Source organism: Sinocyclocheilus rhinocerous, unplaced genomic scaffold (assembly GCF_001515625.1).
Source record: "Sinocyclocheilus rhinocerous isolate Xijiao unplaced genomic scaffold, SAMN03320098_v1.1 scaffold504, whole genome shotgun sequence".
NCBI classification, from domain to species: Eukaryota; Metazoa; Chordata; class Actinopteri; order Cypriniformes; family Cyprinidae; genus Sinocyclocheilus; species Sinocyclocheilus rhinocerous.
In genome coordinates, this window is record NW_015645076.1 from 1,436,031 (window position 1) to 1,446,898 (window position 10,868).

General features: G+C 38.8%; 1 protein-coding gene across 5 annotated transcripts in view; it reads right to left on the minus strand.

Annotated features, from left to right (window-relative positions):
• The window catches only part of LOC107705580 (PTB domain-containing engulfment adapter protein 1-like), a 51,068-nt gene that overhangs the window by 24,754 nt on the left and 15,446 nt on the right, over positions 1 to 10,868 (minus strand). For all 5 annotated transcript variants that reach the window (XM_016508909.1, XM_016508907.1, XM_016508905.1 and 2 more), the window contains exon 2: positions 2,655 to 2,738. In XM_016508909.1, the coding sequence (XP_016364395.1) occupies positions 2,655 to 2,738 (84 nt within the window). The remainder of the gene's footprint in view (positions 1 to 2,654; positions 2,739 to 10,868) is intronic.

The following is a 10,868-nucleotide window of genomic DNA, read 5'->3' on the forward strand; positions in this document are numbered from 1 at the left end:
CCCCCTCCCGGAAGGTGCGTCCTCGCACCGTAGGCAACAACAGAGGGAGGCATAGGTGGGAGCTTGGGAGGAGGCTCAGGAGGAGGACGGACACCCGGGAGGGGGCCGGCAGACAGAGACCAGGGAGGTGACGATGGAGGGAGGAGCCAGGGAGGAAACAGGAAGAACTTGGATCAGGAGGAGCCAAGCAGGACCCAGGCCACAGCCATGATGGCGACCCACAGTGGAGCCGACGGAGGGAGGAGCCATGGAGGAAGAATGGCAGCCGACTCCAGGGGGCTGACCAACGGCGGCGGAGCAGGTGGCGGAAGAGCCTGAGGTGGAGACGGAGAGCCAACGTGCCAGGGGGATGCCGAGGATCCGGGGGGCCAGGGTGGAGCCGAGGGCTCTGGCGACCGAGGCAGAGGCGGAGATCCGGAGATCCGCAGCTGAGCCAGAGCGACTGAGGACCAAGGTGGAGCTGGCGGGAGGAAGGAGCCCAATGGAGCCGGTGGGACGGAGCGACGAGGTGCAGCCGGAGGAGCAGAGTCCTGAGGCGATGGCGGGTTGACGTCCGACCAAGGCAGAGCCGGAGGGACGAGGGAGCCCGGTGGAGCTGGTGGATCGACGGGTGACGGTGGAGTTGAGGGAGCTAGGAGCCGAGGTGGAGCCGCTGGGTCTACGGGCCTAGGCAGAGTGCTCCGCACCGCGGGGAGATGGTGGGCTGGGCACTGGGTCTGTAGCGGATCAGGGCAGGTGGTGGATGGCGATCCGTTTCTCGCCAGAATCCTATCCACGAAGGCGGCGAAAACCTCTTGAGGACCATCTTCGGACGACGTCACTCTGCTCACGGTGTTCAAGCTTGCGTCATGGAATGAGCAGAGCGCGTCGTCCGGGTAGCTGGTGGTGCTAGCTAACAGCCTTAACAGTCTCGTATGGTCCTCGAGAGATCTTCTCTGAGGAATTCTCAGAGAAGAGGCCCGACCGAGGAGAAATGCACAGACAAGAACTTATAAACACAAGACAGTTACCAAACACAGGTGCACAGAATGACTAAAATTAACTAAACGAGGACAGGAACATGACCAAATAAGGGAACATAGGAACAGAAACAGGGGCAAAACATAACAAAACAGGTCCATGATCCTGACAGCCAGGTCTGATTTGAGAGTTTTATTCAGGGGGTTTTGTTCAGTCAGGGAGATTTAAACCAGTTTAAACCAACTAAGAGCTTTCTACAAGGACTTAAAAAAAATCATATGAGCTTTTTGTTGTTACAATATAAAAAAAATTATTTACATCAAATTACATATGAAGCTTACATACGAAACATTTTCAAAATTGAAAGCAAGTCTTGTTTTTTTATTTGGAAATTTAAAATTACTTTATGTAACAGCCACAGATTTCCTAATTCAGTTCTCATTCAGAAACTCCTGATTCAGTTCAATTCTGATTTGATTTAAATTAATCAATGTCAGAATATATCATGTTATAATGTCACCAGTCTTTCAATCACATAATCACCTAAGAATGCAATGAAACACATTCTAGGTTAACTTTTACAATGGTTTTTAGAATTGCAATTTTCAAACTTATGTTTTGTTCTATAATATGAGTCCAAACTTAGCTTTCCGACTGAACTGCAGGATTTTTTTTATGTAAACATGGATACAGTCTTTAACAGGTTCAGAATATGTATGTAATGCAGAAGCATGAATCATTCGAACTCATACAGTATTTCTATTTTTGCCTAAAATCTTTAATATTCCTTTTGAACCTTTTTTGATTAACACTGTGCATTCAGCAGAACTGTTTACACACAGTTAAGTGTCCCTTGCTGACTATAAAGGTCAATGAATGTGAGGTCTCACATAATTTCTAGTTCGTTAAGCAACATTATCATCTTCTGAAAAAGAGAATCGCGTGCAAAAGTGTCTGTTTGGACTTAATAATTTCAGGCAAAGAGTGAATCCCAATTGAGAGCTATGAAATATTCAAAGCAACCTACTACTGCAGTGTTTGTGGCTGGAGATAAACTCACCAAATATGGGCTGTGACCACACCAGCAAGTCCAGAGGCTCCTCTGTCATCTCCATTAATAAAACATTAGCCTAGAAGGCACACTTTCTGTGTGAAGTAGGCTCACCTGTGTCACCTATGAATCCAGGTCTGTCCGCAGGTCTATTCAAATTAGGCAAAATGCGTGTGTAGGGGAGGTTTGGAATTGGAAACGAAGTGCAGAAATGAGTGCCAGAAATGAAGCATTGAAAACCTGATGTGTGGGGGTGAAACTTGAGTGTGCGTCCCATCTCAGCGAGCTTTAATTCAGGCCTGGAAGTCATTACTTCCCCAAAGAAAATGCGTTGAAACGAAATAAGTCATTGTTTTTACAGGGAGCTAAAACCTCTAGGAACTGCGTCCCTTATGGTGCAGCTAAAAAACGTAATTAGCTATCAAATGAAAAACATTTAGCTAACATGTTCTTCAAAGACTTTGGTTTCAGGTCAATTTAATGTAACAGTGAATTCTGTAGTACAAGCAGCTGGCATAAATGAACATTTGTCTTCATCAATCAGTCAGGCTTGTTGGCATATTGGCAGCTGACATTGCAGAAACATCAACTCTATTACCTTACCCTTTCTCCTGTTAAATGCCCATCAACTCTATTCCCTTACCCTTTCTCCTGTTAAATGCCCTGTTCATTCTGGAGAGTTTGACAAGCGCTTGTAAGCTGAGGAAGGACTCCAATGAGAAGCCACCTGAAGAAAAAACACAGAGAAATAGATTGATTGTGAAAAAGCAGTACTAATCTGATGAAATGTTCTTGACAAATGGTTTTTGATTCAGTCAGTAACAAAAGTGAAAAAAGACATATAGTCTATATTTACAATAAATATTACACTTTAAAGTAATACTTTAGATTAGGTAACACTATTAACCAGTTGCTTTCTAGCATGCATATTACTAGCATATTGCCTGTTTATTAGTACTTATAAAGCACATATTAATGCTTTATTCTGCATGACCATATTTTAGGTCCCTTAACCCTACCCCATACCTAAACAACTACTTTAATTACTATCAATAAGAAGCAAATTAAGGGTTTATTGTGGGAAAACTCTTAACAATTAAAAGTGAATATGTGTTCCCTAATCTAAAGTGTTACCCAATTTAAATCTGCACAGACAATGAAAAATTCACAGGGGAACATGAACAAAGTTATGTAGCACTATTATTTTAGTAAATTTTACTTTGACTGCAACAAACCTGGATAACATGTCAAGCTTTTGTTTAGAATAAATAATAAATCATAATTAAACAATAATAAATTCTATGCCAGCAACACTGCAAACCTGCAGCTTTAAGTTTGTGTTCTTTGAATTCACCCAAGAGGTCCATCTGTGATGTTTACTGTAGATCCATTATGAGTTGCCATACAAATTCACAGGTCAGAGTTCAACAAACTTTAACTTTTTTTACATTGCAGAATGCAACACTTATCCACACGAGCTTGCGGTTGATGTCTCCTGTGTTTGCATGCATAATGAAAGTTAATAGAGGGAACAGTTTACTGTGATCACGGCTTTACACTGTGAGTAAGTACACACAAATACGGGCAAACGATTACCAACTTAAAAGTTCATCACAAGTGAAGAACTTAGTGCCCCTTGGTGACTATGGCAGAACTATGTCCTGTGGAGGTTGTAGATTCAATCCCAGGTGATCCAGCAAGTAATGAGTTACTGAGATTACAAACCTGCAATTTATTTGCACCCTAGAGCAAGACACTTAACTGCAGGGAGAGTTTGCTACAACTAGACCCTCCTAGCCAATTAGTGCAGTATATGTCACTTATGCTTTGAGTGCTGGATGACAATCCTGTGCAAAGCTGACTAAAAATATTTTATACCTGCTTAAAAGTACATCCTGGCATAGTTTGCTCAGAGTGTAGAAACAGGATTTCTGTGGTTCAGAATATAGCCACCTTTAGTCATATAGGTGACCGTAATTCCTACTTTTGCTGTGTGAAGTGTTTGGTTGATGTTGAGTCGATGAGTGAGATGACACAGAAGTACGCAATATCAAAGCCTCAAAGAAACGTTGGAGGCTAAGGATGTCAAAAACTCTGAACCAAACACAAACTCACTATCAGAAAAGAAAATTCCTTTGGGACGATATTTTTACATTACAACAAACACACCTCAGAGACCCCATGCAACTGATTTACTGTATAATCTCTGCGTATAATCTCAACTCTTTTTCAAAAGTCTTTTTCTTTTAAACCTCTACAGCCTGACATAAAAGTATTGTTCTGAAATAGAAGTTAATTGAAACTTTAGACAATATATATATATATTGCATATGTGTTTTTTGCTCAGTATCATATTTAATACATCAGGCTTTTATGACTAATAAATATTGACATAAAATAAATATAAATATAGATCATCACTCTATATCTCCCAATAATGTCTCAATAAGATATTGAAATGCCTAGTTTTATAAACAAAGCTCATTACATATAATGCGATGCAATACAATGACTGAAAGATCTCTCAAAAGCTTGATACATCACATTTTAACATGATTAAAAAAAAAAAAGTATATAATCAAGTAAATTTAAGTTACTTAAAAGTGTTCATCTTACTAACCATTACTAACAATATAAAAGTAATTCTTATGTTTTACAAATGAAAATCAGTAAAGATTTCACAGCAAAAAGACACGTGTACTATTTTTTTGTCTTACATTTACTTTTTTTTTTTTAGATGTGGTGTTTTTTTTTTTACACAATTATACTAAAAGGAATTGTACTTGCTAAAAAGCATAAACTATCAATCAGACGACAGAAGGCATATACTAGATCGTGTACAACTGTGTTTTTCTGCAATGTTTTGATCATGTTGATAATTTAGAGGCCTTAGAAATTTGCCTATCAAATATGATACAGAAGGCTTTATAGGATTAAGGTTGGACACAGCAAAGACAACAATGCAATCATCAGACTCAATGTCATCTCTACTAAAAGCTTTCAGCATTTCAGTTGATTTGATTTGATGCAAAGCTTCCAGAGCATTCTGATGGTGCTGTGTCATGTTTCGCTCAATGACAGGAGCAGGAGTCAAGTGGCTTCTATGAAACCCTGAACAACAGGGAAACACATCACTTCCTTTTATCAAAGTCAAAGCTTTGCTCTCTTTCTGAACTGCAGCGCAAAAGACCCTTAGCTCAAAATACTTCATCTTGCGCCAGCCCGTCAATCAAAAATCGTCCTCAGAGAAGGGAATGGAAGAATGAGAAAATATCAGAAATAGAATGTGCGGAAGAGAGAGGGCCAATTTGACAGCTTGCGTTCAGGAAAGTGGCTAAGCCTGAGTTTTCTGCTTGAAGCGGTGCTTAATCTTTCAGTTCTGACAGTCTTCCATTTAGGGTGAAAGTGAAAAAATGTTGTGATCTTAGAAAAAATGCAACATGCTAATAATATGCATGAAGTGAAACATTAAAGAGGCCACTCATGCATTTAAGGAAGGATTAGTTTAATGAGACACAAGGATGTATTACTCTTGACTGACCATGACAGCCTATGTCTTAAAATGACACATAAAATCTCATAACTTTGACACGAGGCAGAGAGGACATGAAGCATGGTAACCTTTCCAAGTTCAGAGGTTTAAAGGCAACACATTAAAAAAAGAGAAACTCCAAAACTAATGGCCTTAATTATTTAGGGTGCTTTTACACTTGGTTTGATTGCCTGGTCCGAACCATTTAACCTTTCACATTATCCAAACGAATCGAACTGTGACATCAAACAAACCTGGGTGCGCACCACAAGTGCTATTGTGAAAGCCCCCGTATTTATTTTATGTCTATAGAGAAAACTCTTCAGAACTCATTTTATATTTTACATACATTTTATATAAATGTGTAAGATATATCTCTCTAAGTCAGGGGTGTCCAGTCCTGTTCCTGGAGGGTATAGCTCCAGCCCTAATTTAACACACCTGAACCAGCTAATCAAGGTCTTCAGGTAGAGCCCCTTTAAAAGCAAGCCTGCAAGGTTATAAAAACAAACAAACAAAAAAACAAAAATAGGCACAACACTGCAGTGCACTGGTGAGGAGAGGAGGATGAGGTTTTAAACTGAAATCTCTAATTTTTGATTATGTCAAATCTGGGCACACTTGATAAAATCATTGTTGAGATGTGAAACTCCAGCCGATATGAGAGAGAAATTCATATTCGAAATATGTGTTATCAATGAAGGATAAGGCTTTAAGATGATTTTATATATTTACAAATGATGTGACAAATGTAAAAAATAATGGGTTTAATTATAGTCCTTATGCAGAGACATACAGCTCAGTGGACTGAAATGATGTAAGACAAAGTGACATCTAGAAAAATTCATTTTCTTTCAAATAAATGGCACTTTAAGCAAACAAATGCTGTTTCTCTGGAAAATAGAGATATTTTAATTAAAATTATGAGGACAAAATAAAACAAAATTAAACATGCATTGGTAAATCGTTCACAATAAAATAAAAAAAGATGCATTTTGTAAAATAAATATGGTGAATTTTACTTTCATGCCTAATTTAAATGTTAGGATTAATGTTTGAAAAGCCGTGAGCCTACACACAAACAATGGAATTTACCATTAAAGATTATTCAGTCCATTCACCACAGTATTTTTAGCAAGTCTACCAGACTTACACAAGAGATATATAAAATAATTCAGGAGAAATCCATTTCTTCAGCAAAGGAGAATTAGCTTTCTTTACAAGACCTTAACACTCAATTCAAGCCCTTTAAAATGTACTGTTATATCCGATGTTATACGAGTGTCTCAGCCAAGTGTTACACTAGCTTTTTGACAAATTGGAAATATGTGTTATCAATGAAGGATAAGGCTTTAAGATGATTTTATATATTTACAAATGATGTGACAAATGTAAAAAATAATGGGTTTAATTATAGTCCTTATGCAGAGACATACAGCTCAGTGGACTGAAACTGAAAAACACTCTTGACAAAGTCATTTAAAGTTGAGGTGTGGAACGAGAGATGGGTAACGGGGAGCACAAGAAGCAATCTCATTCCAATCATCTTCCATTTCAGGATACACATCAAATCACATTTAGCTGCAGATTTTAAATGGGGCTGGAAATAAGTGTAGTGATTTCCAAGGACCAAAGTGAAATGGTGTGCGCACATAAATGCACATGCCACTAACTGACAGGGATCAGATCTTGACCGGGAGAGCCTGATGTCTTGAATCTTCATGGAGTTTTAATGGGGTGCACTTGTTCAGTCTTTTCATACATTATATGCTGATTATTCGTAATCTCTGCAGGGATGGTACGCTTGCAAATGGATGATGGCTTGTATATGACGGAAGCTAAATTACTATTAACTTGCAACACCCCTGGCAAACCCCAAACTCTGCCCGTGTGTGATGAATAGACATACAGTACAGTTCTGTCTATTATTTTGCTGGCTCTTCTTTGTCCCAATGATATATGGGCATTTTTCCACTCATATACATTTTGCTTGACTGATGGATCACACACATGCTGATCCTTTCCATCACTCTGACTGGGCCTCCATTGTTATGCTGAGTCTTTAGCATGTGTTTGTTCTTTTATTGTTTGTTTTCTTCTACTTTCCCCCCTAAAAGTACTATACAAAGTAAATGTATCTTATTATTTATTAATAATAAAACACTGACACTGCCTATTGGCTACTTTCCAGAGCACTGTACATGTTGAGCAAAGTCAAAGATACATTTTGACAAGATTTTGACTATAAAATGACCAGATTAATAAGTATATTAATAACCTTATAAAGCTAAAATGTAAAAATCTATCATTTATCACTACAGGTTTTCTCCTTCAAGACAGGGGACAAGCAATTTTTTCTGCAGCGCCTCAAAAATGCATGACCTGCAGCTCTATTAAGCAAAAAAGGACATTGCTTTCATTCAGTCATGCATATTTTCTTACAGTGACCGATCCACTGCAAGCTTCTAGAGAACCAGTACTACAAAAAAGAGAAGAGAGGGGTCATCCAGAGCACCTTGAGGAAGGTCCGGTCATCACTCAGAAAAATGTTCACCCAGCAGATAGACATGCAAAAATCAATGCAGGCTCTCACATCCATGTTGAATCCATCTTTTGGATGCTGCTGGAGTCTGTACCAGGCTTTCTTAAGAAGCTTAACCAATACTTTTCTGGATTTTTTCAGTTGATGAGTTTCCCCATCTACGTTTTCTTGGTAAACAGCAGCAGTGCTGGTCAACCAGCATTTAAATGTATAGAAAACACCCTAGACCAGAATGGAAAGTGTTTGTAGACACTGCAGCTAGGTTACTGTATACGCTTAAATAGCTTTATCTAAACCATATGTCCTAAATTAATAGAAAAAGACAAACACAATCCATGAGTTGTATGCCTAGTAAAGAAAAAACAAGTCAATAGCCATCTGTGTGTATGCATAGTTTGGCTCTAACATTTAGTTGCTACCAAACTATTAATAAATCAGAAAAAGGAGTTTTACATTGCAGATATGGAGACCAAAAGGGACGCACTGCTCCATGAAGCATATAATCTCATTATCAGGACTGTTAAGAAAGCCAATTAGGGTGTAAATCAGCAGACGGGATAATTCAGAGTTGAATATGCAGCGAGATGTCCTGCTGTATTGGCAGAACACAGAAAAGGTAATCTCAAATAGTCTCAACGAAATGCAAACTTTGTACAGACAAAAGCTTTTCAGGGTGCAATCCATCCTTGTAGTTTGCAAGTTTGAAATTTGCCTTTGGACGTGGCATGCAGAATATGAAGGCTTTGTTATATGAAGGAGAGGACATGATTGGTAAGGAGCATACTTAGCAAACTTGACTTATATTCAGAAAGTGACACTTGTAGTCCTAATGAACTGATCAGAGCCATACTGGGACGTTTCTAGGGTCCAAGTGTATAATCGAACACACACCAAGAGACACATCAGCATTGCTCAGGTCTCATGGGCAGTGCCTACACTCGACAAGACAAAGCACCCTGGAATAATGAAGTAGGTTCATAAATCGTAGCTGGTGACTTGGAGCATGCGTTAAATGCTTTTTTTTTTTAAATAAATTTCCTCTAATCTTCATGGCTGTTTCTGCATGATAAGGACTTCCCCTGGTGAAATGCTGCAACTTCTCCAGTCACTTAAAATATGCCCATATTTTACTGTCAGGCATTGATTTCTGAGGGGCCATTTTCCTCTTCTCTATGTGCAGCAGTAAAGCAGCTCAAGGACAGACTAAAGCAATTTCAGTCATTTGGCTTGTTTTTCGCCAAATAAATTTGAATGAGCAAGAGGCAGCAGGAGAAAGCAAAAGCAAACTGATGAATCTGATGTTCAAGTGGTCCTGTCAAAGTTGATTGAGCTAAACACGCCAGCCGAAGGAATAACTGCTGGTTTTTACTAAGCAAAGGAACATCAAATAACGAGATGTACTGAGGTTCTCTAAGGGAGACACATTTACAGCAAGTAAATAAGGGGTGTATCGGACTTCACATTGACTAGTGTAGACATTCTACAATTGTTCTTTGCAATACATTATCAATAAAGTAAAGGATGCTTAAAAAGAAATGACTCGGGCAGGAATACAGATGCAAAGATACAGGACTGATACAAGTATACAAAATACAAGTTTACCTTTATGAGTCTGCAGCCCTATTTGGGCAGTAAATGTTTTACATTGGGATGTGAATTTGCTCAGCTAGTTTGTGATTTTATTGCATATCAGAAATTTGAACAGCATTGCATTGTGCGGTAATTTGTTCCCAACTGAATCATCATCTCTGAGTTTACATTGAGGATTTTGGCCTAAGGCTGCTGTCAAATCATTTGACAATGAAATGAATGCAAAAGTGCAAAGTTTTGTGAGTAACCGACTTTAAATATGGGCATGGGTAACTCTATTGTACAGGAGTACCAAACCTGTGATCATTGACATATTGATAACCATAGCAATGTTTTGGGGTATTAACAAAAGATGTATTACCATCCAGCATTTTCTATTGTAAACCACTAGACAATTCTTATATAGAATATGATTAACATTTACAAGAAGATTTACAACCATATTTAGCTGCGGTGTGTATTTGTCATTGCCTGTATGAAAAACCTCCCTCATCCCTCATGAGTTTCATCACGAAGGAGCCATGCAAATATATATTTTTTCACAGTTCCACTAAGAAACAATTACATTCTGAATAGTGCTAATACCAGTGTAATATTGTCTCTTTACCGAGGGAGGGAATAAATAACAGCGCATGTCCAAGCAACAGAAGTCTTCTGAAAATCCATTTATATGCACATATAAGCTCATTTTCAGCATTGTTGATATTCTGAACCATTTCTCTCACCACAAGATACAGTTGTTTTATGATAAATCAACTAGATTGAGGTGCATATATTATATACATTTTCCCAAAAAAAAAATGGTACAGCCCAAAGAGCTGCATTTCTAGAGCAGAACACTAAACAGAGCATATAATCTCTTAAAATACATTGTCCCTGTAAATGAGTGTGCTAAAGATAAACATATAAAACAGTAAAGAATCTACTACAAAAAATCTACTGCTAACTCGCATAATTCCAAACTTGTGTGTCACGAATCTTGTCCATGGACTTCCGTTCAATCACCACCAGAGGTCACCCTTCCATTACAGTGACTCTCGCACAACACAAACTGTTGCATGTCATCCCGGACTACATATCCCATCAGCCACTGGTCAGGAGTCAGGAGTCAAGTCTAGTCACAACTGATCTTCATGAGTCAAGTCAAGTCTCAGCTGATCGTCAGGAGTCAAGTCTAGTCACAGCTGATCTTC